The 25,704-nt window shown below is 57.7% G+C and overlaps 12 protein-coding genes and 1 non-coding gene across 13 annotated transcripts; 5 read left to right on the top strand and 8 right to left on the bottom strand.

The window, feature by feature from the left end:
• Positions 1–419: 419 nt before the first annotated feature.
• On the bottom strand, positions 420–3,354 carry MYCTH_2305200 (uncharacterized protein). The gene is made up of 2 exons (XM_003663310.1): positions 2,996–3,354; positions 420–2,856 (listed from the first exon to the last, which is right to left on the bottom strand). The coding sequence occupies exons 1-2, from the start codon at positions 3,224–3,226 to the stop codon at positions 523–525; spliced, it is 2,565 nt and encodes an 854-aa protein (XP_003663358.1). The 5' UTR covers positions 3,227–3,354; the 3' UTR covers positions 420–522.
• Positions 3,355–3,801: 447 nt separating this feature from the next.
• On the top strand, positions 3,802–4,537 carry MYCTH_2062826 (uncharacterized protein; the record flags this gene model as incomplete). Its single annotated transcript, XM_003663309.1, has 3 exons — positions 3,802–3,864; positions 3,947–4,065; positions 4,153–4,537. 3 exons carry the CDS (start codon positions 3,802–3,804, stop codon positions 4,535–4,537), a joined length of 567 nt encoding a protein of 188 aa, XP_003663357.1.
• A 297-nt stretch (positions 4,538–4,834) lies between these two features.
• MYCTH_2127139 (uncharacterized protein) lies at positions 4,835–5,298 on the bottom strand (the record flags this gene model as incomplete). Its single annotated transcript, XM_003663308.1, has 3 exons — positions 4,835–4,887; positions 4,959–5,188; positions 5,249–5,298. The coding sequence occupies 3 exons, from the start codon at positions 5,296–5,298 to the stop codon at positions 4,835–4,837; spliced, it is 333 nt and encodes a 110-aa protein (XP_003663356.1).
• Positions 5,299–5,547: 249 nt separating this feature from the next.
• On the top strand, positions 5,548–6,531 carry MYCTH_2305195 (uncharacterized protein). The gene is made up of 2 exons (XM_003663307.1): positions 5,548–5,984; positions 6,094–6,531. Exons 1-2 carry the CDS (start codon positions 5,800–5,802, stop codon positions 6,401–6,403), a joined length of 495 nt encoding a protein of 164 aa, XP_003663355.1. The 5' UTR covers positions 5,548–5,799; the 3' UTR covers positions 6,404–6,531.
• MYCTH_111405 (histone H4-like protein) lies at positions 6,481–7,574 on the bottom strand. Its single transcript, XM_003663306.1, has 3 exons — positions 7,456–7,574; positions 7,085–7,222; positions 6,481–7,010 (listed from the first exon to the last, which is right to left on the bottom strand). Exons 1-3 carry the CDS (start codon positions 7,463–7,465, stop codon positions 6,847–6,849), a joined length of 312 nt encoding a protein of 103 aa, XP_003663354.1. The 5' UTR covers positions 7,466–7,574; the 3' UTR covers positions 6,481–6,846.
• An 871-nt stretch (positions 7,575–8,445) lies between these two features.
• On the bottom strand, positions 8,446–11,447 carry MYCTH_2305193 (uncharacterized protein). Its single transcript, XM_003663305.1, has 2 exons — positions 8,855–11,447; positions 8,446–8,795 (listed from the first exon to the last, which is right to left on the bottom strand). Exons 1-2 carry the CDS (start codon positions 11,225–11,227, stop codon positions 8,721–8,723), a joined length of 2,448 nt encoding a protein of 815 aa, XP_003663353.1. The 5' UTR covers positions 11,228–11,447; the 3' UTR covers positions 8,446–8,720.
• Positions 11,448–12,524: 1,077 nt separating this feature from the next.
• MYCTH_2127135 (uncharacterized protein) lies at positions 12,525–13,004 on the top strand (the record flags this gene model as incomplete). The annotated part of the gene is made up of 1 exon (XM_003663304.1): positions 12,525–13,004. One exon carries the CDS (start codon positions 12,525–12,527, stop codon positions 13,002–13,004), a length of 480 nt encoding a protein of 159 aa, XP_003663352.1.
• A 28-nt stretch (positions 13,005–13,032) lies between these two features.
• Positions 13,033–14,029, bottom strand: MYCTH_2305190 (uncharacterized protein; the record flags this gene model as incomplete). The annotated part of the gene is made up of 2 exons (XM_003663303.1): positions 13,033–13,573; positions 13,644–14,029. Coding segments are annotated over 2 exons (898 nt in total), but the record flags the coding sequence as incomplete, so codon positions are not given.
• Positions 14,030–14,200: 171 nt separating this feature from the next.
• MYCTH_2305189 (uncharacterized protein) lies at positions 14,201–15,992 on the top strand. The gene is made up of 4 exons (XM_003663302.1): positions 14,201–14,581; positions 14,656–14,737; positions 14,823–15,366; positions 15,515–15,992. The coding sequence occupies exons 1-4, from the start codon at positions 14,428–14,430 to the stop codon at positions 15,662–15,664; spliced, it is 930 nt and encodes a 309-aa protein (XP_003663350.1). The 5' UTR covers positions 14,201–14,427; the 3' UTR covers positions 15,665–15,992.
• Positions 15,993–18,963, bottom strand: MYCTH_2305186 (uncharacterized protein). Its single transcript, XM_003663301.1, has 4 exons — positions 18,506–18,963; positions 18,222–18,438; positions 17,845–18,159; positions 15,993–17,778 (listed from the first exon to the last, which is right to left on the bottom strand). Exons 1-4 carry the CDS (start codon positions 18,691–18,693, stop codon positions 16,207–16,209), a joined length of 2,292 nt encoding a protein of 763 aa, XP_003663349.1. The 5' UTR covers positions 18,694–18,963; the 3' UTR covers positions 15,993–16,206.
• Positions 18,964–20,195: 1,232 nt separating this feature from the next.
• On the bottom strand, positions 20,196–21,320 carry MYCTH_2060641 (uncharacterized protein; the record flags this gene model as incomplete). The annotated part of the gene is made up of 3 exons (XM_003663300.1): positions 20,196–20,408; positions 20,622–20,877; positions 21,055–21,320. The coding sequence occupies 3 exons, from the start codon at positions 21,318–21,320 to the stop codon at positions 20,196–20,198; spliced, it is 735 nt and encodes a 244-aa protein (XP_003663348.1).
• A 1,213-nt stretch (positions 21,321–22,533) lies between these two features.
• Positions 22,534–22,605, top strand: MYCTH_t90. Its single transcript has one exon. It is a non-coding gene; the product is annotated as a tRNA-Glu (tRNA).
• Positions 22,606–23,654: 1,049 nt separating this feature from the next.
• MYCTH_93700 (uncharacterized protein) lies at positions 23,655–24,979 on the bottom strand (the record flags this gene model as incomplete). Its single annotated transcript, XM_003663299.1, has 4 exons — positions 23,655–23,953; positions 24,072–24,463; positions 24,647–24,798; positions 24,860–24,979. 4 exons carry the CDS (start codon positions 24,977–24,979, stop codon positions 23,655–23,657), a joined length of 963 nt encoding a protein of 320 aa, XP_003663347.1.
• Positions 24,980–25,704: the final 725 nt, after the last annotated feature.

The following is a 25,704-nucleotide window of genomic DNA, read 5'->3' as shown; positions in this document are numbered from 1 at the left end:
TAGAACTCTTCCAGCATGGCCCTAACAATAGCCGTTGGCGCAGGGGGACTCGACGAGCAGAGGAAAAACAGGGGGGGGGGGAGGGGTGTAAGTAAAAAAAGAAACAAGAAAAATAAAAAGGCGGAAAAACTCTCTTCATTTGTCCACCCAAATATTGTTGCTCCTGTGACACGAGCACGCTTCCGATTAGACAGAAAATGATTGGACAGCGTGTGTAAGTGGCAGCAGCCTCAGCATCATCCCGTCTCTCCACGCTTGCCTCAGATGAGGCGGCCAGGCGTTCCCCCCAGCAGAAACAAGAGCCACACCCGGGCATGCGGTGAGAGGAGCCGTGACCCCCGTCTGACGGCGGAGTGAGAAATGAATGGCTTGGTTGTCTCTTCTTCCGTTGGTATCAAAACAATGGGCGCTGTCGAGGCAGCTGACCTAGCTTGTCCCTCTCAAGGTTCCGACCTGTGTGATCATCCGTAGTGGTTCCCTTGCCCGCGTCCGCCACCCCTGACTGGCTCGCGCGCGCGCCTACTATCCAACACTTAATCTCTCAATACGGGCCTTGACTGCCTCCACCAGTGCAGACTCCCGATCCAGTAGACCCATGACCTGCGCCATCTTTTGCCTGCGCACCTCGGCCGGGATCCGCAAACCAGGCGCCGGCGACGCGGGACCGTCGTTGCCCGTTCCCTCCCGAGAACGGTGCAGCTCTTCAGCCTGCGCAAACAAGGCGTCCCGCAGGGATTTGACTTCTTCGAACCGTTTCCAGGGCTGTTTGGTCTTGGGAGTCGCCGCCCCCGCCGCCGCCTGATCTGCCTCGGGGCCAAAGACGCTGCTCTCGAGCGCCCGGACTTCCTCCCCCCATGCCTTCTCCTTGTCGCTGAGCTCGCGGCTCGTCAGCCTGCCGAGCTGCCGCTTCAGCTTGTCCATCCTGCTCGCCAGTTCCTCCTGCCGCTCTCGAACTTGCCGAAGCCGGTCCCGCGCGAGTTCGTCTTGCGAGACCGCTGAGGACTCGTCGTCTGCAGAGTCCTCGCCCGTGATCACATCCACCTTCTGCTTGGCCTCGTTTGCCTTGGCGATCTGCTTCCTCAGTTCCTCCTGGAGCGTCTGGCACTTCCTGAACAACTGCGCGACGGCATCGTTGATGCTGTCCACTTCGCTGGCGAGAACCTTGTGACCTTCGGTAAACACCTCGAGCGTTGCCATCGAGAGGCGCAGCTCTTGGTGCATCAGCGGGCGTCGCCTGCCCGTCTTTAGGTGATCTATCCACGCCGGCAGTGCGCTCTTGTGCTCCAATGCTTCCGGCGTGCGGAAGAGAGGACGCGGTTCCCAAGCGACTTCTGGCTGAGGAAAGTCCACGTTGTCGAGGACCGCGGACGGAGACTCTCTCGGCACAATGTCCTGCTCCGGCGTATCGAAGAAGAGGGCGACTGGGTCGCTATGGGTGGCAGAGAGGACGAAATGCCCAAGATCGGGATCGCGGATCGCGGTAGCTGCTGCCAGGGAGGTCTGGCCGCGAGCCTGCGTGTAGATGCGCTCCCGCTCTGATCCTTGCCCCTTGACCAGCAGGTCAATGCGGAACTCCGCCCCTGCCTCGGAATCCCCCTCCAGTTCGTTCTCGAGCCTGAACACCCACGGTGCCAGGGAAACGTAGGTAATCCCGGCCGGGTGTGTGATGTAGAATGCGTACCGAGAGGTAGCGTCCTCACTAAACATGGGCCAACCATCAGGCGTGACCTCGACAGGCTTGAGGGTGTCAAAGGTCTGGAAGGTTAGTAAGGTGGGAGTGCTGGTGAAAGCGCCGAATGGCCTCGACCTCTGCTTGGACTTTGGGGGGAGCCATTGCGCCTCGACTCCTTCCACATCCAGACAGATCTTGACTTGCCCGCTGGTGGAAAGGAGGCAGACAACTGTCAAGGACAAGCCGGTCCCTTCATCATTTTCCACCTCCAACTCCTCCTCTTCGCCGCTCATCAGATCTGTCAGCCGTGCCTTTTCCCCAATAACGTAGATGTCCTTCAGCTCCACCTCATCGTCCTGCTCGTCCTCCGGATTCAGGTCGAACTCAAACGGGCCCTGGAGTCTCGGGATCACGCCTGGGCGGGTGGGCCGCGCATAAACCTCGACCTCGACCTCGCCGCGAGCACCTTCCACAATCTTGGGCTCCTGGTTGTCCAGGTCGGACATCCAATCAAGCTGTTGTTGAGCCAAGAGCCGGGCCTCGGGGGAAGCATCGGGGTCGTCTTCGGTGGCTGCCACTTTAGCCACAATGGAGACAGACAAGGACGGGATCAGCGTGGGAGGGGGGGCCCAGCGCTGGGGCAGAAGCGGGCACAGGGCATACACGTCACCCCCGGTCATGGCTATCCACAGGGTCATCGGCGACCAGCCTCCGGAACCCCTAGCAGGGAAGCATGCGGCCGCGACTTCCATGTCGAACGCATCGGGTGAGAAGCCTTTATTCGTGGCCGAGACGGAGGCGCTAAAGTCCTGGTCCAACGACGTCCCATCAGCCAGCCTCTTGAGATCGATTGCGAGCGTGGCCGAATCGAAAGTCCAGCGGTCCGCCGTAGACAGCTCCCAGACGCGCACCACCGCGTCCTCTGTGACCGTGACAAGTGCCGTTCCATTGACTCCGAGTGGATGCCACAAGGCCGAGACGACTGCCGAACGCGAGGTGACGTGTGTCGTCGGTCCCAGAGTCCAGAACTTGGGCTTGAACGGCGCGGCGTCCCGGGCGTAGAGGTGGGAGGAGTCGGGCAGTATGCAGATGTGGACCGTATGAGACGTCAGGACTGCCAGGAGGTCCTGATTCGGGGACATGACCAGCTGGCGAATATCATCGGCAACGGGCGTCTTGATGGTCTGTTGTTTGATAGGTGTGTCAGCGCGCAAATTGTCTCTCTTCTCTCCTCCCTCTCTCCTCCCGGGGCCAGCCCCAGAGAGTTGGTTTGTGTGCGGAGGGTCGGGGGGTGGGAGGGGTGCCCAGCTCGCTACAACTCACTCGATATCCGTCTGTTGCATGTCCGGCAATCGCGCTGTCGTAGTCGGACGGGTCATCGGAACCCTCCTTTTTGATGCGAGTTCCAAGGATGGACCGGGCGTGCTTTGTCTCCCACGACTCCTTGAGGTAGGCGAGGTCGCCCCATCGTAATGTTTTCCCGACCGCCACGAAGATCTCGGTGCCGCGCCGTGCTATGGTCCGCCGCGGTCCCGGGCTTTGCTCTCCTGCCATATGGAAGGGCCGCAGCAGTCGTCGCATCATCCGTGCACTGCTCGAAGAGCTTGTGGCCGGGAGAAGAAGGCTCGTTGAGCCAGCCCGGCGCAAAGCTCTTAATCTTGGGCATCTGCATGCGCGCCGAGGCAACAGCTTGTCGGTTTTTCGTGCCTGTGAGCAAAGCCGCGTGCGTCTAAAGTCAGCAAGTGGCAATCGGCGATGCACCACGGAATTGGGCGTTTGATCTATTGGACGTCGTGGTTATCGTGCAGCTTTGGTGGTGGAGGTTGGGAAGCTTTTCCCAGCTGAGAGCTCGCTCGAACCCTTGTTCGCGCGTTTCTCTTTAGGCCCGGGCAACGCAGCTTTTTCTCGGCAGGCACGCGGACTTTAACCCCCGGCAACACAGCGGGTAACTTTCTGTAATCCGTAATCCGCAGTGAAGGCAGGACCCACTTTTGCAGCAACCCTGCTTGTTTGCGATGCTGCAACTCGCTACTGTGTCGCAACAGCGGCAGCCATTCCAATCCACGCCGGAAGGCCAGAATTCGACTCGGTACTTTTCTCCTTCCAAGAAAAACGCGACTTCCACAACGATGCGGGGACCACGGCCAACCGTGGAGCGGCTCGACCAGCCGAGCGCGTACTTTGCAAGCAGAGTGAGTATCCGGGGCGATGTTGCTCTTTTGAAAATCAATGGCAACCCGTCTAACACATGCGACTTTCCTGGCAACATCCCAGAACAAACGCAGGCGACTCGAGAGGGAACAGCGCGATGGAGACGGCGATACAAACACGCAGAATGACCAGTCCGAAGAGGACCCGCTAAAGAACGCCACGACTCTTTATGTTGGCAACCTGTAAGCTGCTGGGTCGCAAGTGCTAGAGTGTTGCGGTGGTTAACAGGGCTGACCGCGTGCCCCCCCCCCCCCCCCCCCCGGGATCAGGTCCTTCTACACCACCGAAGAACAGGTCTACGAGCTCTTCTCCAAGTGCGGCGAGATCAAGCGACTAGTGATGGGCCTCGACCGATTCAACAAGACGCCCTGCGGGTTCTGCTTCGTCGAGTACTACACCCACCAGGACGCGCTCGACTGCATGAAGTACATTGGCGGAACGAAGCTGGACGAGCGCATCATCAGGACGGATCTGGATCCGGGATTCACAGAAGGCCGACAGTACGGCCGTGGAAAGTCGGGAGGACAGGTGCGCGACGAGTACCGCGAGGATTACGACGAGGGCCGCGGCGGTCTCGGGCGGGCCCTCCAGGCGCAGCGGCAGAGGGCCATGTCGAGGGAGTATCATGAGGATGACTATGGACGTTTGAGGTAGACGCGATTACTAGCACGGGAGCGGGATGCTGAAAGGCTGGCTCACATGGACGGGATGGGCAGAAGTGGCAATACCCGGAAATCACAATGGCGTTGTTTGGCAAGTTTCTTGGTGTTCCTGTTCCCGAGTCCCATCTTGGTGTCTGCGGCAAACAAGTCTCCATCCCGACACACTTTTGCACGGCCGGTACCTTCTGGATGGAGTGCCATGTATGTTCAATCCCATCATCAAAACGCCGTTCATTGTTGTTGGTATAATACAAGGGATATACACGCCCCGACCATTGCTCCTCGTCGTCTAGAAACCGGGCGGGTTGATTCTCTGCGACACGCGGGTCCATTTGGGTAGTTCTGGAGCCGTTGTTAGTCACACCGAACACCGAGGCGCAGAGGGAAGTCCCGTCCTGAGCAAAATAACGTACTGTGAATGCCCTTGCGATATCTCTTCGCTTTCCGGTCGAACATAGTGTACTTGTCGCGCGGCAGCATCTGCGCCTCGGTCGGCATCTCGGCCTTCCACCGCTCTAGTGACTTGAGCGTCTCGCCCTTCTTGGCCAATGCGTTAGACAGCGTCTCGACAACCTGATCGACAGCCCGTAACCGCTTCCTTTGCCGGGCCTTCTGAGTCGGGGACAGGCGCCATGGGATTTTCCTGTGCGCAGGTTAGCATCGCTCCCGGCGCAGAGAAGAAGCCTCTCAAGTGGGAACTGACCATAAGAGGCCTCCGCTTAGGGAGCTCGTAATTCTAAACGGCCCGAACATGTTTTGTCGCGGTGGGAGCTCGCAAGCGGTCCGGCCGGGGCGGGAATGATTGTGCTCGGAGGACGGATGGGCACTTGTCGGGTCGGGTCGTCCAAAAAAACGCGGCTTTCGACCCGTCGCAGCGCGGGCCCAATCGTTGGCTGGCCTGGGCACGGAGCCAGCCAAGGGAGCTACTAAGGTGTGGAGCGAGAGACCCCGCGACCCACCAGCTGCAACATCGCCTGTGCCGTCCGAGTTAGCGCAAGCCAGCTTCAACCGCCAAAAGGGAGATTACTGCTCCTCGAATCGACCGGAGTGTAGAGAGGAGTCTCCGACCACGATGCACAGCGCTCAGCACCAAGGCCGCACATCGATCATAGAGATACAAAAACAGGCAACGCCCTCGGATGATTGACCGATAATCGCAAACCACTTGATTACACTAGACAGCAACACCACACAGCAGCCCACCGCCACCAAAACGCATTCCCGGGCAGGACCCGGCGCGCCCCGACCCCGACCATGAGCTACTACTTTGCCATCATCGGCACCCAGGACAACCCGCTCTTCGAGTACGAGTTCGGCACTAGCAAGCAAGGCGGTGACGGGCAGGCGCGCTTCTCGGAGCAGGCGCGCCATCTGAACCAGTTCGTGCTGCACAGCAGCCTGGATATTGTCGAGGAGGTGCAGTGGACAACCGGGCAGCTGTACGTATATATTGTCGGGACATCTCTCTGACACGACCATACTCCTTCTTTCTCTTCTCCCCTTTTCCCAAACATCCTGCTGACACAGACTGGCCGGACGGACCGATAGGTATCTCAAGGTGATAGACAAGTTCTTCAACAACTACATATCCTGCTTTATAACGGGCGGCAACGTCAAGTTCCTCCTGCTGCACCAGCCGACAGCGACAGCGTCAGGGGCGAGCTCGACACGTAACTCAACCTCGGTCGGCGCCAACCCGACCAGCCCCCAGACGGAGGAGGCCATCAAGAACTTCTTCAACGAGGTGTACGAGAACTACGTCAAGACCATCATGAGCCCATTCTACAAGGCCAATATGGAAATCCGGAGTCCAGTGTTTCGACAGAGGGTAGCGGCAGCCGGGAGGAAATACTTGTAAATCCCAGGACCGAAAGATTATTATTACACACAACCTAATGTCACAGTCATGTCACCAAATGATCGGATTCACGGCAGTCCCAGGTAAGGTGTGCACAGTTTGGTTTGATCAAAATCAAATTCTCGTAGGGCAACCGCCCCTCCCATAGACGCCGTGGCCATTCCCATTGACCATGTCATAGTTGTGTACCTAATCCCCAATCCCAACGCCAGACGTAAGAACAACCGCAAAAAGCAAACATGTGCCCGATCATGCCATGATAATCACCAACCCCCCATGGTCATATCCCTCGGGGAGGGAACGGCCCAGCCATGTAGCCGGCCAGGTACACACAGAGACCTCATCACACTCCTTTGAGGCCCATCCGCATGCCACGGCGCGACCTTCTGAACCTTGGGGCGTAACCCTTCCCTAACCACCAAAGCTCGAGAGCAGCGAGCCGCTTAGCCACCGAAACCGTAGAGGGTGCGGCCCTGGCGCTTGAGGGCATAGACGACGTCAAGCGAGGTGACGGTCTTTCGCTTGGCGTGCTCGGTGTAGGTGACGGCGTCACGGATGACGCCCTCGAGGAAGGACTTGAGGACACCACGGGTCTCCTCGTAGATCACTGTCGAGAGCCGTTAGCATCCTAGAGTAAAAAGGTCGAGGGACTGAAAAGGGGGGGAAGGGAGTGAGACATACTGGCAGAGATACGCTTGACACCACCACGACGCGCCAGACGGCGGATGGCGGGCTTGGTGATGCCCTGGATGTTGTCGCGCAGAATCTTGCGGTGGCGCTTGGCACCGCCCTTGCCGAGGCCCTTGCCGCCCTTGCCGCCTAGAAGACGCGTCAGTACCTATGTTTCTAATGGAAATTTAAATTACGAATGCCCAAAGCGTGACGATGCGATGCGGATTGCGGTACACGACGCGAGTGCAGGTAGGAGACGGGGATCGGACGCGACTTGTAAGACGCGCGGCCCCACTCCTTCAACTTCGAGTCGGCAAGCATCGCAACCACGCAGCATCGCCAGCGACGACGACATTATTGGGAAAAAGAGGTGTACTCACGTCCAGTCATGTTAACAGATGTTTTAAGTAGATGGAGATGTGTTTAGAGGCTGGTCTGGGTTGATGGAACTGATGCAAGGTTGATGCCGTTGATGATTGACCAAATGCACACAATTGGTAGAATGAGCAGCGGGTTTTGGGAAAGGTTGGCAGGGAGAGTTGGAGGGTTAAATAGGTTTGACCCAGGCTCTGGGAAATCAGACGGGTGCAGCTGATCTGGTGCACGTTGGCACTAGTCCCGTTTCGGATGTGGGTTGTTAATTCTTTCCTGGATTTGCAGCGCGTTTTTGCTCATTTTTGGAGCTCCAAAAATCGGCTGTTTTAATCGCTCCAAATGGGCGTCGTTTCGGCTCAGCTGCGGCGCTGCGCGTTTGGACAGTTTGGTGCCTGCAGAATGTGGCCCGAGCACCAAAGCCAAGACTTTTTTCCCAACAGGCTTTGAACCGATCCTGATTGCAAAATGTGGCCCGAGCTTTTTTTTTTCGGTTGCACTTGACCTCGCCCAGCGCGAATCATTCGCCTACTTTTTTTAGGAAGCGTCACAACGAAAGCAGGAACAACGTGGACGGCCAACCCGGCTCTTTTTATCTCAGTTTCCCGCCTCTATCGCACACCTTGAGTGGCCGGGTCAGTGCTATTTTGAGGTAGTGGATCAGTGCCGTTTTACTCCATCCGTTTGTTAGTTGCGCCCCAGATCTACTCATAACTTCATGCATTTAGGTCTTTTCTCAATCACTTGGGTCTTTACGGCTGTGAAGTAACAGACGACGTGGTTCAGGTCCGCAGTTGGGAAGTCAAACTCTGTGTTTCTGTGGTTATCCATTTCGTTTTTTCCTTCCCTCCTGATCGATCTGGCCCCACCTCTTCTCCCCCCTTTCCCCAACCCGATGGTAATAGCACCCGACGAAGATCCCTATTATACATGTCGGCCAATGCAATGTTCAAGTACTCATACAAAACCCCCAGTTCCAATGCGCCACGGTGAGCTCAATACGATGTAGAGCATGCTTGATGCTTCCTAGGAACGCCTCTGCCTACGCATGCTATAAGAATGCTGCCCTTGCTCTGTGAAGAAGATGAACCACCCAGGCCCAAAGAAGCGCGTCTGGACAACCTCTAAACTCCTTCCGAACGCGCCGAGACTGTCACAACGCCTCTGAGCACAAACTGAATGCCAGCCCCGTCTGTGGTCCGCTCGTGGTCGTAGGGAGAGTCGTGGGTCCAAGGTATAACGTCATTAAAAGACGGCCATATAATCATGGGCATCAGTGAATCATGGTGTCGTCCAAATGCTCTTCGTCTTCCAGTCCCCCAATTTCGTTCTTGATTTCCCCGCTCGCCTGGCCACACACAGATTAGCGACCCATCGCAACTCGATACGGCGCGGTTGAATGCATACCTTTGGATCCAAACTCAGGGCTATGGTGAAGTGACGCACGGCGGTCCTCTTATCACCCACAGTCTTGGCGAGCTTGGCTAGCAGGAAGTGAACCTGGGCATTATTCGGCGCAACGTCCCTCAGAATCATCAGCTCCCTCTTCGCTTCCTCCAGCTGGCCGGTGGCTAGCAGTGCCCCGGCCCTCTTACTCCGCATCTCCGGTGCTCGAGGCGCTAGCTCGACGGCCTTGGTGAAGTAAGGAAGAGCTTGAACAATCTGTTTCTGTCTCTGCAACACCGTACCCAGGCAGCAAATCAGCACGGCATGGGCCGGGTGGATCACAAGCGCCGCGTGATAATGGCTCAGCGCCTTATCGTAGTTGCCGAGTTTCTCGTAGACTTTTCCGATGCCGTAATAGGCGTTGTAGTGCCGCTTGTCTGCAGCGATGGCACGTCGGTATGACACAAGGGCCTTGTCGTACTCTTCGTTTTCCACGTGCTCGTGCCCCTGCAGGGTATGGGCGTATGCGGACTTGGGCTGAAGATGAATGGCTCGCTTGAAGCACTGCAGCGCCTGCTCGTGATCGCAGTCCAGGGAGAACGCATTCCCCATCACGCACCAGGCTTGTGGCGAGTCCCAGTCCATGTCGGTCAGCTCGTGCGCAAGGAACGAGAGTTCCGTCCCCTTCCTAAGCTGCCAGAGAACGGTCGAGTAGAACTCCATGTCCTCGTGCCGTGTCGGGGCGAGCGCGCGTAGGCGCCTGAAGAACTTTTCGGCGTCCGCATAGTTAGCCAATTCATAGTGGGCTCTCGCCATCCGCGCCAACACCCAGGGCGTGTCCTGGTGGATCCGGGGGAGTGAGGAGAAAGCAGCCAGCGCTTCCTGGCACTGGAACTGCGATGAGAGGCGATACCCAGATGCCATCTTTTTCAGGAAATCTAGTATCCATTTCAACCCCTCATCTGCCCTGAGCAACTCGGGCTCGGCCGGCTTCGGTGGAGGGACTTGCGCCGTGGGCAGGTCCTTGACCCGCGGGGCCTCGTCAACATCCATACTGTTCTCCTCCGTGGGCTTCCGATTTCCGCTCACAACCCTGCCGACGCCGGTTCCGCTAGAACCAGGGCGCCCAATCCTCGATATCGGGGGCCTGGCCTTCTTCAGCTCGCGGGTAACGGTTGTGCCAGCCGTGGGAACGTTGGCATTGGTCCTCGACGTTGTTCTCGGGGCCACGTTCAGCCTAGCGCTCCTCCTCGGCTCCTCGCCGTTGATCGGGCGCGGCTGAACGGGGTGTCCTGACGCGGTGCGCTTCCTTTCTGTGACGGACGGCTGGGTAAGGACAGGCCCGCGCGTGGGTGGTGGCGGTTCTGGAGGCTCGCCCATCTGATCTTGAGTCCTGTCCCTCCTTCGGGAGCCTAACCGGTAACTCATCTTTGGTGGGGCGTCGAGGAAGGTGGGTTCTGTTGCCTGAGCCGCCCGAGTCCGTCGGCTAGGCGCTAATGGTGGTTCGGGAGGAAAGCCCGCGCGAGGCGGCGGAGCCTCGGCGCCGCTAACAGAGCTGGTTGGGGTCTCCATACCCTCGAGCCCGTGCTTGTTTGCCGCATATCTTGTGGTAATATGGCCAGCAGTTAGCCTCGACGCCACATCGTTCTCGGCAGGGTCGACAAATAGCATATTGTTGCTTGAAACGTCTTGAAAGGCTGTCGAGCGGTGTCCCTCAAACGGGTGGCCGTCGTGACTGACACCTTGGACGCCAATCTTCCTTTGCAGGGGGTCTGGAGGCCCGCCGCTCGAGTCGATGCTGATCGCGCCGGGGTCCTGGTCGAAACTGCGAGCAAAACTGTCATTGAGCTTGAATATGTTGGGCACCACAACGTTGACGCCCATGTCGCAAAGGATGGTGAAGGCGTCCCACATGAAGGGGTTGGCTCTTAGGGCATCCTCGAAACAGGAAACCGCGCGCTTCTTGTCTTCGTATCCTCGGTATAGCTTGCCGAGGAGGCAGCTCACTGCGGCCGCATCGGGGTATGGCGCCCGCGTCGAGGTCGTGTGCCTCCCGATGGTGTTGCCCTTGGCTGCCCACAACGGCCGGGCCTTCTCTAACGCCGCAATCCCATCCTTGTACCGTTCCAGGTCTAGACAGGCTTGTGCAAAGACGAAAGAGCAGCCCAGATGGATTCCCCGACACCCCGGCAACTTGCTGACTTCGTATGCAGACCGCGGGTCGCCGAGGTGAAGATAGGAGAGGCCGAGAAGGAAGGTGGACTCGGGCGAGCGCTGGTCGTGGGCATGCAACCTTTCGGCGAAGAAGAGGGCGTTCCGGTAGGAGAGGCTGTCGAGATGGTAGTAAACGGTCTGCTTCAACAAGCCAGCGATGGCCGCGCTGGTCGGCGCCATCTCGCAGCAGGCACAGGCACAGGCACAGGCACAGGTGGGCCGGGTGGGTGTGCGACTCGATGTTCCAGTTGCTACCGAGGAGGATGATCCATGAGGTCGCTCAAACCTGCTGCCGACGTGCGTCGCGTGTGCCTGTTCTGCATGGGGCGGATGCAGTTTCGGCGAGGGCGGGCGCGACGTAGAATGGCTGGTGTGGCGGGAATCTTGGGGGCGAATTCACGGGTCGCTTGTTTGGCCCCTAGATGAGATGTGCGCGGTTCGAGCGAGGGGCTGTCTCGTCTCGCCGGACCTGGCGGTGGGAAGGATGGTCGATGCAGCTGTTGTATTAAACTCAAAACGTATGTGTGGCGAAAACGCAGGAGCGACGTCTATCGAATGCTGATGACAATTCGGCGAGGTGCTGCAAAGCGGGGTGTTGGAATGCCGGTCGAGAGTCCCTTATTAGAACAGCGTCTCGAGCAACCCGAGAAACCTGGAAACGGCGAAAGCAAAGAAAAAAAGCAATAGGCAGCGATGCGGGCCCGCAAGGCTGAAGAAGCTCAGACTCTCCCGCTTCTTGAAAACATGACTTCCCAGATTAATACAATAGGAGAAGTCGCGATTGTACTCCGCACGTGGGATGACAATAGCAATCCCGGAACTCTGGCCGAGAGATAGGTGGGCCAGCGTCTTGTTGTGAGCTAGTCGGGAAGCTGTCAACCTGGAGGCGTCAACAAGCGTTGCTCTGCCCTGACCAGAGTTGTTTGTGGTGGGCAGTGGCAGCAGAGGGCTGATTGGCCACACGTTCAGCAGCGAGCCTGCCGAGCAACCAACGGACGGGAGGGTGGGCCCAGTGCACCCTTCCTTCACCAGCCACAGTCTTCAGCTTCCATACTCGCGGTTGAGAGAAGGAATTCAGACGACGGCACCGAAATGACAAGGTTCTACGTTCCTCTAAAAATTGGTGCGGTACTTGAGATTCATCCCTGACCACAATGAATTCATTTCAAAGTCTTTTTTTCTTCATTCATCCAAGCGTCAGCACAAACGGTCTCGGCTCAATTGAGGGGTGTAAAGGTAAAGTGATGAGGGTGGCTGGTGGGCAATTTGGGTTTGGTCGTATTTTACGCGATACGGAGTACGGAGGTATGTACGGATGTAATCCGTACAGTACATACATAAGGTAGGTGCATGCCACAGCAGTTTCAACAAGGCCTTGTGGGTCTGCGGTTGCGTCGCTCTCCTAAACCAACCCATCACCTCACTCTTACAAGGTTAACCCTTAGCAGATCTCGCTCAACCCAGCTCACCATCAAACATGGCGCAAAAGGCACGCAAGGACCGAGCCAAGTCCAATTCGGCAGCTCTCAATAACCTCCACCTCGGATCACTCATCGTCAACGGCCTCTTCTTGCTCCTCCACTTCGTCTTCCGGCGGCGATCGTTGCTGCTCTGGTTCATTCTTTCTCTTCCCAGCTTCATATGCCAATTGACCCTGGAGAAGACCGGCCGTCCCAGCTATGACCCCGACACGAAGGCGCTCAGATCTTCTGGTGAGGATCTGGCGGCTCCCGGCCTGACTGAGTACATGTTCGATGTTATCTGGGTGACGTGGGCGGCTGCTATTCTTGTGGCATTGTTCGGCAACTGGGCTTGGTTCCTCTGGGCCGTTGTTCCCGCCTTTGGCGCCTACAAGGCCTTTGGCATGATGGGAGCCGCGAGGCAGATGGCCCAGGTGGGTGCCGGTGCCAACGCTGCGGCTCCCGCAGGCAACCGGAAGCAGCGGCGAGCAGCATAAGTCTATCTATATAGCATTCGGAGACAGCCGGCCTCTTGCTACGCCAAAACGTATTGCCTACGACGCCCTATGGCATTCGAGCTCTCTGGTCCACTCCTGCAGCACGGCAGGCTCGACATCTCTGACGAGGACGTGAACGTGGTCAACCGTCCGGACGCTCTGGAGAGCCACCCAATTCTTGAACCACATCACCTTGTCCTCTCCGCCGGGCCCAAGGCGATCAATGAAATACCGCCTGACGAAGTCGGCTACCGTCTTCCTACTCTGGGGCGTCATATCACCGACCGTGTCGTCCGTCGCGATGGGCGTGCGCGACCACACGACGATATGGCTGATGCCCGGGGCAAACCCGTAGGGCCAGTCGTTAATTAGCACGCGATAGTCGGACGGGTCTGCAAACGGCGTCTCGGAAGCTGGTTTGAAAGGCGGGGGGCCCCAGGCCTTGGGGAGTCGGTGGGCGATAAGGAAGTTGGTAATGCTGCCATACTCGGCCTTGGTCTCGGCGGTCCACTTCATGTACCGCCGCAGGTCGGACGGCTTTCTCTTGAGCAGAGAGAGCTGGTTGGTTTCTGGTGCTCGTATTAGTGCTGTGGCCTACAGGTTGATTGATAGCAATGCAATGCAAGTTCATCATCGTACGGATCAGTTGGCGCAGCTCATCCCAGGTATGGTATTTGAATTCCTCGTCCGTCTGGGAGAGCACGAATCTGTCGGTATCGGTTAGAGGGAACGGCGCCTCCTCGATCCCGGGTTCGCCCATTTGGAAGTGTTTACCCGGTACCCGGGAATCGGACGGGTTGCGGGGTGCTGCCTGGGGTTTTTTAGATGTTCCGTTGCCGATCAGCCTTGCGCCTGCAGCCCTGATGGAGGGGCCGGTAGTTGACCAAGTTGCCCGGAATCTCACAAAAGGAGACCTGCGTGCAACAAGAACAAGAACATGATTTCTAGTCGACGGGCGGAGAAAGCCGTAAGCAACAGACTGCATCCCCTGCATCTTGTCAGACAATGGAACGTGGAGTTTCATCCACACCGACATCAACAAGCAGCTGCCGCGTGCATGGGGTCCGTCGGCGGTTCCATTCCCTTCCCTTATTAGTGTAGTGTTCCAGGCGCGCCCGAAGTGGCATCCGACGGTGGCTCCCAAACTGTTGAACCACACAGTAATCCGCACAGCAGCCCGCCAAAAAATGGGTGGGGGCCCCGGTCCCCACCGGCAACCGTCCCGGCCTACACAGCTTGCAGCGAAATCGGGCGACCCTGGCTCACCGAATCCGAAGTTTCTCTTTTCGACTCCTTCTGAGCGATTGGGAGTCCCCAAACTTCGCCGAACTCCTCGCTACCTCGGATCAGCTCCTACCCAGCCCGGACGGCCTCTCAACCTGAACCGCCCCAGGAAGCCACGTAGAGGAGCAACGAGTTGACAATGGCGGATTCTCTGCTTGCGCGAAAGTATTTCGATGGCATCTACATCCCCTTCGGCCTGCTCGTCGTGGGCACCGTCATTGTGAAGCGCGAGTGGACGGTATACGCGGTGCTGCTCGGACTTGCCTTGGGCAGTTGGAAGTACTACAAAAACCGTGGGTTTCTTTCCCTCCGTCTCCCGCCGGAGCCGTACCGAAACTATAGATCTCTGATAAACTTGCAAATAAAGTCCCCAAGGCGGTCCTCAAGCCCGATGTCTTCCAGGAGTTTGAGCTCAAGGAGAAGACCGTCATCTCGCACAATGTAGCCATGTACGCAATCCCCGTCTTCTCAATTCGCCCTTTACCCCTCTTTCTTACCTTTTTGACGGCGGTCTCACTGACGCGTGTCACCCAGCTACCGCTTCGCCCTTCCGTCCCCGAACTCGATCCTCGGCCTCCCCATCGGCCAGCATATCTCGATCGGCGCAACTCTCGACCAACCCGACGGCACCAAGAAGGAGATCGTCCGCTCCTACACTCCGATCTCGGGCGACGACCAGCCGGGCCACTTCGACCTCCTCATCAAGTCGTACCCGCAGGGCAACATCTCCAAGCACATGGCCGGGCTCGCCGTCGGCCAGACGATCCGCATCAAGGGGCCCAAAGGCGCCTTCGTGTACACGCCCAACATGGTCCGGCACTTCGGCATGATCGCCGGCGGCACGGGTATCACGCCCATGTTGCAGGTGATCAAGGCCATCATCCGCGGGCGCGCTGCCGGCGACCGGACCGAGGTCGACCTGATCTTTGCCAACGTCACCGAGCAGGACATCCTGCTGCGCGAGGACCTGGACCAGCTGGCCGCCCAGGACAAGGGCTTCCGCGTCCACTACGTGCTCGACAAGCCCCCCGCCGGCTGGCAGGGCGGCGTGGGCTACGTCACGGCGGATATGATTCAGGTGTGTTTTCTTTTCCCCCCCAGTTCTCGATCTCTTTCTTTCTTTCTTTCTTTCTTTCTCCTCCTCGTTCCTCGTGATGAACGCGAAGTCCCCGCTTCCCACTTCCTTGAAGGGAAAAGGCAAGATTCTGACCAGATCGCGAACACAGAAATGGCTGCCTAAGCCCGCTGATGACGTCAAGATCCTGTTGTGCGGGCCTCCGCCCATGGTTAGCGGGCTGAAGAAGGCGACCGAGAGTCTCGGCTTCAAGAAGGCCCGCCCCGTCAGCAAGCTGGAGGACCAAGTGTTTGCCTTTTAAAGGCCGATAGAGAGGGGGGCGAACCCTGACACGCAACGGCAGTCTAAGTCGCGACCAGGTTCTCGATGCCTCAGTACCAGGGCTGCAGAGCCGCCGACACGAACATGACATCATTTAAGAGCAAGAAGTGGGCAAAAAAGTGCTCTGATGTAGTACGGATCAAACTCCGTTGCGTCAATTGGACGGTTTCTGGTCTTCATTGTTTTATTAGATTGGGGAGATCTAGTCCGTCTGTTGAGAAGGGTTGTAGTTTTTGGGTGTTGTACAGTACATGCAACGTCCTTGAGCCCCCCCTAACCCGTGCCAATGTCCAATGCACGCCGCACGCCGTGACCATCCGTCCTCCCGGTATATCCGATCCGATCCAAACGCCCTGGTATTGTACAAAACATTTTATCCGAAATCGTAATAGAGTCGGGAGCAGAGGGGGAATACGCCAAGATTCATCCAACCCATGCATAACATTTACAAACCCCGACGAACCAGTCAAGACACTTTACCTGGGTTCCTTCCAACCTCATCAATGTTTTTCCCGCTCAGCCTCATACACCTGTCGGTCCTTGTCGGCTAGAATCGTTGTTTAATGCCGCCCAGGCATTGAGATTGTCGCCCCCTGACTGTGACGTCGTAGGGTTGGCCATGTCCAGCATGGCGTAGAAGGATTCAGAGAGGGTCCACTGCTGGTCCATGCTAAAGATATCCCCGAGATCGGGGAGGTCGGGGGCGAGGTGGAGGTTGGCGCTCGCATCGGCAGCGGCGCCGTCGTCGTTGGGGGGGTTGTCTGCCTGCCTGCTCTGGTTGGTGTCCACGGCGGCGGCGGCGGCGGCGGCGGCGGCAGTGGAGATGGCAGCGTCGGGACGGATGTCGTGCATCCCGAAGCCTGCGTTCGGCAGGAGTCCGGGCGGGTCGAGCTGGAAAAACGCTGGCGGTGGCCCGGCCGCCGGGGCGGGCGCGGAGAAGTTAAAGTTGATGGTGTCCGCCATGTTGAACCTGTTGATGGCCGGGGAACCCGTCCGGTGGGTGGGCAGGACCGTCAGCGGGTTGATCGTGTATTTGGTCGTGTAGGACCAGCTGTCGCCTGTGTACTCGAACAGGTCTGGGGCCGGGTCCATGGTGGTGTCTGTCATCTGCTGGGTCCACGTCGCGGCCGGACCCTTGTGAGGGCCGCCGGCGCCTGTCCCCGCTGAGGTGCGCATCCGCTTGTTGGCATGACCCTCGTTCTCTTCGAACGTGGAATGTCGGCTCATTAAGGTGGCACATGCCGAGATTGCACCGGAGGTCGGCGTTGGAAGGGTACCTTGTGGCGCGCCTAGAGGTAGACGGCCGGGTAGGGGCGACTGCAGCTTAGCGTGACGCGACTTGGCGATCAGCGGGACGCCATGGCTGTGCCCTCCGCCAGGGGGATCAAGTTCGGGTATGTCGCCCACCGAGACCGAGATACCGTTGCCTTTGAGGTCGCGCAGAAGCTGCTGCAGGTAAGCATGGGTTATTACGTGGGATGTTTCAGTGCTCTTCATCCACCGGATGATGAATTCCAAATTGGCCCTGTTGAGGTCGTTCATCTTGTCTTTCGCCTGGGCGATGTATGTTAAAGCGGCGAAATACAGAGAAAGGGCCATTAGAGGGCCCTTATACCCGACCCTGGAGTTTTTGGACGTTTTGAGGATGTCGACGATCTCCTGGGCGGCGGTCAGGCACCTGGTCTGGCTCGTCTGTACGATATTCCCCAACTTGAACCTTTCGGCCTTTTCCCGGGCAGCAAGGTGAAGGCAGATAACGGCGGCATGTAGGTTGACGTTAAACTGCACAGCATTCAGGTCGTGAATGTTCTGCGGCAGCCGATAGCGCCCGGGCAGAAACATGAAGGTGCTAGACAACAAATTGTCGAGCTCCCTGTGGCGCTTCCAAAAGGCGCCGCATTCCACGTCTTCCGGGCGATCGTGGGGCAGCGGTCGGTGAGCATGGTTGACCAGGCGCGTGAAGATTCGGCAAATGACGACGTTTGCCCCAAATTTGGAGTAGGAGGAGCCACGGAAGGCATCCTCGAGCGGAAAACTCGGCTCTTCGGTGCCGTTGACAAAGGCTTCCTCAGACACGGGCAAATGGGTGGTGACCTGCTCAGCCGTCAGCCACGGAATTCCTTGCTGTCCGTCCACATCCGCAGAGACAGACTAGCTTACCTGCTCCACGTCTACCAGAGTCGGCCACCCAGCGCTGATGCTCCCGTAACAGTCCATACAATAAGTTCCCCAGAAGAGGCGTCGGCGCTCCTCGAGTTCAACCCAGCTTCGGGGCGGAGGAATCATGGGAGACATGGGAAGTTCATCTTGGGTGTGCGGGCTGTCGAGCCGGTGAAGGCCCATCATGCCGGCCAGCCGAACGGCCTTGCCGGAACTCATGCATGCCCTGGTGAACAACAGGGAGCGTGCTTCGTCGCTCGCGATAATGGCCCAAGCCTGAGCGTGGCCAATCGTGATGAAGTGTTCTCCTTGTCCCTGCGACTTGGTTAGAGCGACTTGCGAAGAAGCAGGGTCGGCCTCCTGGGAATTATTATAACCTTGAGCTCGTCAGCCTCCAGGTACTGACGGGCACGGCGATACAAGGCATCGTGGAATAGCCCGTACTTTGGGTGCCCGTTTGACGCCGCAGACCAGATGGCATATTGCAGGCACATGGGCGGGCGCATATGAGGCGGCGAGTGAAACGCCCGCAAGTAGTTGCCCGGGTGGATGAGGGGAATGAAGTGGGGCTGCGATCCAAAGAATACTGCATGGCTAAGGCATCATCATGGTTAGCACTGAGTAAGAGGGTGCCTGTTGTCTGAGCGATTATCAGACATACAGATCCTCAATCATCTCAAAAGGGGGCAGGCTTTCAAATCGGCCCAACCCGAGCAGCTCGCCGGACCGGACATCGTCTCCGCCAGAGGAGCTGGTATTCGGCGAGAGGGGCTTCCATGGCATCGCCCGCTCGCTCGGGTGAGCTTGCGGCCTCTCGGGCCGGGAGGTCTCGCCCCCAAAAGCGCTCATCCCCGGAGATGAGCCCTCTGTTGAGGCGCCATCGGTGCGGGCGGCCGCTGGCCTGTGGACCGTCTTGAGCAGTCCTTCCACCTGGGCTGGGTGGGTGTCAATACGTGACAAGGGCGGTGAGTGCGGTCACGGTGCGGTGCGGTGGCATACCGAGCCTCTCCTCGAGCTCTTTCACGCTTCGTCGCTTCGTGGCTGGCTTCCTCCGCGACTCGGGATAAACGCATTCGCCACCGGCCTTTGCGCACCTTGCGCAGACGGGCTTTTGGCGGTCGCCTGACGGTCACAGTGAGCCTCGGTGTTTTATTTCCCTTATTACGACCCCGCCGGAGCGTCTCACACTTTAGTTTCCGAGAACGACATGTTACGCATGCTAGCGGCTCGTGGGCCGCGGCCACGGCGGCACCAGAGGACTCGGAGCGGCCGTCTTCGGGGGACGACGGTGACATGCTGCCGTGATGCCAAGTCTCCGGTACGGATGCCGAAGGGAGCGCGATGGCTTGAAAATCAAAAGACTTCGGTCTCGTTCAAAGTGCGCCCTCCGGGCTCTCCCCCATGTATAGCCCGGCCGATGTTGGGCAGGCTGCCGTGTCCTCTTCGTCACCCTTTACGGCGGGACGGGCACCCGCCTGAATGCCACCCGTAATTCCGGATTCGGCCGGGCCTGGATCTCGGGGTTTGGAGGCGGACGGAAGTTGGGCCGATGACCGAGCCCTAAAGCTGCTAGTGTAAGTAGGTTCGTACTTTTGACTAGGCCGCCAACGGCAAGCAGCGGCAGGGTTCTTTGGCCAAAAACCTGTCAAAAAAGCTGCCCAAAATGGTGAAGGCTGGCGTAACCTGGATGACTTGGGCAGCCCCCCGACCCTGTTTTGCCGGCAATCCTCGTGAGTGCGAGCAAAACTTCCACACGCACGCAGGGTCTGACCAAGTTACGCAGTAACTCCCAACCCCGCAAGAAGCATTGAACTTTTGACGAGGAGCGTCTGGTGACTCATATGACGGCTTAAGCGATGATAAGCGTTACGCAACGCAGCCAGCGCTTCCAGAAGCCCAGTGGAGGTTAATTATCGTCAAAGGTTGCAATGCTCCTGCTGTTGTGTCCTGAAAGTTCCGGCTGTGACTCAGTCGGCTGGGGTTGGCTAAAGAGCACAGTGGTCTTGTGGGCACCAGAGCCGACGCCCAGGACGCCACAGTGCGTCAGCTGGGCACTTCCTTGGCAGTACCGAAGGTTGAAACCCGCCAGTTAGGATCTCTTAACTGCGCAACCTGGAAACTCGCCGAGGTAGGTCAAAGTACGAATTGCCCTGCGATGTTGAGCAGCATGCAGCCGATTATGAAAACTCTTGCCCGGACGACAGAGAATGGTTTTCTCAGCTCGTAATTCCGTCGTTCTCCTCGTACCTGCAAAAGCCTTCCAGATGCTGCCGACCATGCAGCAAGTATGGCCCAGGAACAGGGCAACTTCAAACAGTCAAGAGAAGGAAGGAGACTCCTGCTAGGCTCCGCTACTCGATCCTGCCCCAACTCCAGATGTTCAACCCAACTTTGATCCCCTTCTTGACGGGCAGACCGGCGTGCCAAGTCTCTTCGTAACCCCTTCCCGTCCCGTCCGCCATGAAGTTTTCCCAGAACACGGCATTTCCCGGCAGAGGCTTGAACACAACTCCCTTTTCCTTCTCTCCCTCAGACGCGCCAAATTCAGCCCCGGACTCGGGACACTCCACAAATCGGCACCACCTCGGATCCTGCCCTGCTCTCAGCAAGGGGAACTCCGTCCCTCCCCCTTCGAGCTTCTCCTCCTCCTCCTCCTCCTCCTCCTCCTCCTCCTCCTCCTCCTCCTCCTCCTTCTCCTTCCCCTCCTCTACATGATGACGGCGACCGTGACTCTGCGAGAGGGAACCGTCGTCGACCCAGACCATGAAGCTGCTGACGCGGCCCCACCCGCCCCTGCCGGTGCTCCAGTCGAAGTGGTGGGCGTAGTGCCCGCCCGCGCGGTACCGCTGCACCCGCAGCCGCTCGAGCCACACTTGGTCGCGCCACCCCTGCAGGGCGCGCGCCCGCTCCTCGACGCAGCGCACCGCCCCGGTCCGCGGCACCACCGCGACCTCGGAGTCGCGCACCGCCGGGTCCCGGTGGGTCGTCCCCCCGGCGTCGTGTGTGATCGTCGACGGGGCGTAAAGCGGTTCGCTGTTTGTTATTGAACGCAAACGATGGAGGTTTTAGGTTCCCCCGGATCAGCGGCTCTTCGACGAGACGGGAAAGAGGAAGGGTGGGCACCCTGAGGTAGGTACTGATGAGAAGTACAGTAGGGTAATGCCGCCCAGGAGAAAAAAAAAACGAAAGGAGAAGAGGCAGGAGACAAACCTTATCTCTAGTAGGTGAGCGCGTTCATCTAGTGATAGGAAGTTCTCGATATAGAGCACCAATGGCGCGCGGGAGAAGACATGGACCGTATACGGATTCGGGGGGCAAGCGGTCTGGTTCCCTGGTGATTCGAGCGCCAAGAGGTCTTCGTTGAGTTGCGGCCGCGGGAGCCGGTGGATCTGCGGCGGCGGGGAGGAGAAGAGCTGGGAAATCGGGTTGGAGAAGAAAAGGAGAACCGGAACGAGGGCTAGAAGGTAGGTAAACATCTTTCCTATGGCATTGCGAGGTGGTGTGTTTGCGAGACCAGAGTGCGGGTGAGATGAGCTCCGTTTGAGACGTGAAAAGTGGGACTATGACAACCGAGACAACTGATCCCTTGTAATCCCGAATCTCGGGACAGAAACAACCACCTGTTGGAAGAGGCTACACTCCCGAATTTGTGCTCTACCACTCACGAGTTGATAGAAAAAGAGAGACATATAATTTTCTTTCCTCATCTTTCTCATTCGCCTTCCTGGTATCTTTCTTTATACCTTCTGGTTTGTTTTAATCCACTTATCTCCTACCGCTCTCCTACAGTGTTTTTTTTTCTTTTACCGCCTCCTTTTTTTTCTTATGGAGTTTGATCTATATCCTATAGCCTCTCCTTTCACTGGTCTTTTCTCTCTCTCCCCTTTTCTCTATTCTCTTCTTTCCCCCTCGTCCCTTCTTTATACCGTTGTCCCTCTTCTTTCCTATCCCGTGTTTCGTCTGTTTTATATCTTTCGACTCTCAGGCATAAAAGTCGTATTGCAATAGAAAGAATATCACAACAGAGCAGTACGGGTGAGAGTAAGATGCATCTTGACGGCGAAGAGGAAACCAGAAAAGATTACTAGCTAATACCATTATCCAAATGATCTATGCCAGAGGGCGGCCGAAACAACCCGGTAACATACGCCGGACCGTATATCCTCAGTTTCGAAGTACCGCCCATACTTGACTCGCGAAGAGCTGCAGCTTCATAATGGTGAATATAATAACCCCCTCTCCGGGCCCGTATCTCACAGGAAGAGAAACGGGAAGCTAAGTGTCAACCGGCCCTTAAATATACTCAAACAACCCGGGGCTCGTGGCATCCCGTGTAATCACGATTCTCTGTCGCTGTAACGGAGTTAGACTCATGGTAGATCTCTTTGTCATTTCTCGCGGCTGGGCTGCTTGGTGGCCCGCTTGAGGTTCTGCCTCCCCCTTCTTCAGATGGATCTGGCGGTCGGAGTAATTAGAAAATAAACTGTTTGGATAGTATGTGAAGTTATGGTCAGAGCCGCGACCTCTTCATTGCTCTGCCCGCTGATCAAGGGCCCCTCCTCGTGACTTGGAGGGAGTTGTCCAGCCTGCCTGAAATTGGTTGGCTTGCCGGCGGTCATGGCCCCACCCGACCCACTTGAAGGCAACTGTGCCTCTTGAGATAACTTGCGGCACGGCCTTTTCAACAAATCCGATATAGTGTAACGGTTAACATATCGCGTTTTCACCGCGAAGCTCGGGGTTCGACTCCCCGTATCGGAGTTTAGTCGATGCTTAACTCACACTGTTGACCGCGCCCGGATCACTGGGTGCAAGTGACGTTTTTTTGGGTTGATGTCGTGGCCCGCTTTTTTTGTTTTGCAATCTCGGGGGCTGAACTCAGTGTGCCGCTTGGGAAGGCGCGAACCACGGGTTGCGCCTCGCATCAACTCTTGTCCATTTTCCCTCCTTGCTCCATTTTGTTTGGATCTTTCTTCCCATTTTCTTCACTTGATATCATCTCACAATTTCATTATGCATGTCAACGAGTGATGGGACATGGCACTGCCTTCGACTCCATCATGATGTTTTGATTTGGGATTGGCGTGATCGATGCGATGCTTAATACCGCCCATTTCCTCGACAGACACGGCGGCGCGGCCAGTAACGGTCGCTAGCTCGGGCTGGAGCAACGCACGCCCCAGCATTGCCCGGCTGTGGCAAGCAAAGGTATGTAGATGTATGTACTGCCACGTTCAGGTAAACAGTGATGCTCGGAGGGCCTAGTGCCAACCGACGGGTGCTCAAACTCCGCCAACGCAGAGGCATGTACGGAATATATAGGTACTTATGTACTGTACATATCTACGAAAACATTGCAGTACAGTGAGCCGCAACGCTCGAGTCGCGGTTCCCAGCTGCACCCCGGATGAGATCTCGAGCAAGTTCATTCCACAATGACATTAGATATATACGCACCGGTCATCCCAAGACTGTGTCTCAACATTCACCCAGTTCGATTTGTCCAGGCAAGTTACAATGCGAGGATGTACGACGTATGTCCAGAGAAAAAAAAGAGCAGACCGACCAACTCCTCTGTCAAACCCATCCAGGCCTGAGCCACTTTTTATTACCGAGCCGACCGCCGAAAGACCCTTGAAAATCACCACATGACCCCAGCGAGAATGCTTCGAGAACTCCAGGAGGAAAAGAGGAGATGTACACCAAAGGAAGAATAAAAGGGAATAAATGAAAAGAAAGAAGAGAAAGAAACCAAAAAAAAAAAAAAAAAAAAAACAACTGATCAGACCGCTGCTGCCCGTTCACGCCTACTACCCTGCCGGCCCTCTCGTCCTGTTCTTGTGGGCCGCCAACCTCTGGTCCGCCGCGTCCGCCCACGCGATGAGCTTGTCCAGCAGGGCTCTCTGCGCCACGAGATCCTTGTACGCCTCGCCGAGTTCCTCGAGGGAGCCGCCGCTGCCGCTGTTCGCCGCCTGCTTGATCTGGTCGCGTCTCTCCATGGCTGCAACGTACGCCTTTCGCCGTTTCTCGACTTCTCTGTGAAGGACGTCGGCCATCTGTTGAGGGTAGCCGCGCCGTCGGTGGTTGGTGTACCACGTCTCGATTTTCTCTGTCGAGGTGGTTTTTGGTTAGTCCGCTGGGAAGGGCTCTATGCGGAGAAAAGGGAAGAGAGGAGGGAGGGAGGGCGGGAAGAAAACGAATGAGAGGGGAGGCAAAGAGCGACGTACTGAGGTCAACGCCGGTTTGGGCCTTCATCTCCTTCATCTCCTCCCTGGTTACCCGACACCTCTCGTCGTTCACCAGAATCCTCTCCTCGGCCTTGGACAAAAACACCCTCAGGACTTCGGACGGGAAATTGTGCCGCGGTCTGGACGAGGTGTGGGAGTGGGCCCGCCGCTCCTGCCCCTCGCGCGGGGGCGGCGAAGATGATTCCTCAGAGTCGTTCCCGCGAAGGGTGACGCCGGTGGGCTCGGCAGGAGGGCAGGCGGCGGCGGTGCAGCCCAGCGGCGGGAAGGAAAAGGACGCGCGGGGAGAAAAGGACGCGCGGGGAGGGGAGAGCGGAGACCGGGGTGTGCCGGGGGGCGGCAGGCGGCGAAGCCCCTCAATGTCCGGCAAGCGTCTAAACACGGGCAGCGTGGGGAGCGCGCTGCTACTGCTGCTACTGCTGCTGCTGCTGCTGCTGCTGCTGCCCGGTCCGGGGGGGCTGTCGTGGCCCCAGCAGCTCGAGGCCTCCGCCGAGCGCTCGGCGGGGGGCGACGGCATCATTGGGGGTAGCCGCCGCGGGCCCGCCCAGTCGTCGTACGCCCGCCCTGACCCTTCCGGCCTGGAGTAGGTGTAGTTGTCAGGAGAGGACATGAGCCCATCTCTATGGGGCCAAGCCCTCGGAGGCGTCACCCTGTCTGGCGGTGTGTGATCTCCTCCGTAGACACTACCTGGACCCATGGGGTTGAGAAGCTAGTGTGCGAGGGGTGTCAGCTTTGGGTTTGATGGGAGGGTGGAGATGAGATTGACGTACATCGCTGACGGCGAAGCCGGACTTCCGCGCCCTGGGTTCGCTGGCCCCGGACTGGCTGCTCTGGCCGGGCTCGTGGTGCCCATTGACGTACTGAAAAGGGTTGTTGTTGAAGTGAGGCATGGTGATCGGGACGAGAGCTGATGTCAAAGTGGGAAATTGCCATCAAAAATCTGCCTTCGGAGTCAAGGTCGATTGCTTGTGTCTGGCAGAAAAGGGACGAGAGCCGTCTCGGTTGGCGGCTCATATATAGCAGAAGTTGCGCTTTTGCGCTCGGTGACATGTGCTGATGGACCGACGGACTCCTCGCGATGACGGGCGTGTTGCTGCTGTATGAAGGTTCGTCTCTGCAACCGATGATGGTGCATCAATGCATGGCGGACGGTGGCAAGCCCGCGCTTCGGTCCGCACCAGCTGGAGCAGAGACGATGCCACTTGGGCAAGTCCTCAGAAAGCCCGGTAACGGGGGAGCAGTCTAAGGTTCGACAGCTGGGAGGCGCCTAGTGCGGGCAGGTCCGTACTGTACTATGGTACGGGCACAGTTTTGGTGGTGCTCAACACATGCGTGGGATCGTTCCCGGGTTTCCTCGCCAACAACACACAATAAGCAGACACAAAAAAGTAGCAATAGGTGCTGGAACGCCGACAAGAACCCCCCGCGAGAGGCTCAAACAATACTTTTATTTAATCTACCTGTAGGGCGGCGCGAACTCACCCTTCCCGCACCGGGACAATGGCTGTCCCCATCCGGGGTGGGCATGCGAGCCGAGCAGGCCGGCAGGCCCAGGGGGTTGTGTTAGCGTAGGCAGCGAGAGCGGGAGTGCATTCCGTCCATTGGGCCTCCTTGG

The sequence above is a fragment of the Thermothelomyces thermophilus genome, chromosome 3, assembly GCF_000226095.1.
Source record: "Thermothelomyces thermophilus ATCC 42464 chromosome 3, complete sequence".
NCBI classification, from domain to species: domain Eukaryota; kingdom Fungi; phylum Ascomycota; class Sordariomycetes; order Sordariales; family Chaetomiaceae; genus Thermothelomyces; species Thermothelomyces thermophilus.
The sequence above is the reverse complement of the archived record's forward strand: the minus strand, read 5'-3'. Positions and strand labels throughout refer to the sequence as shown.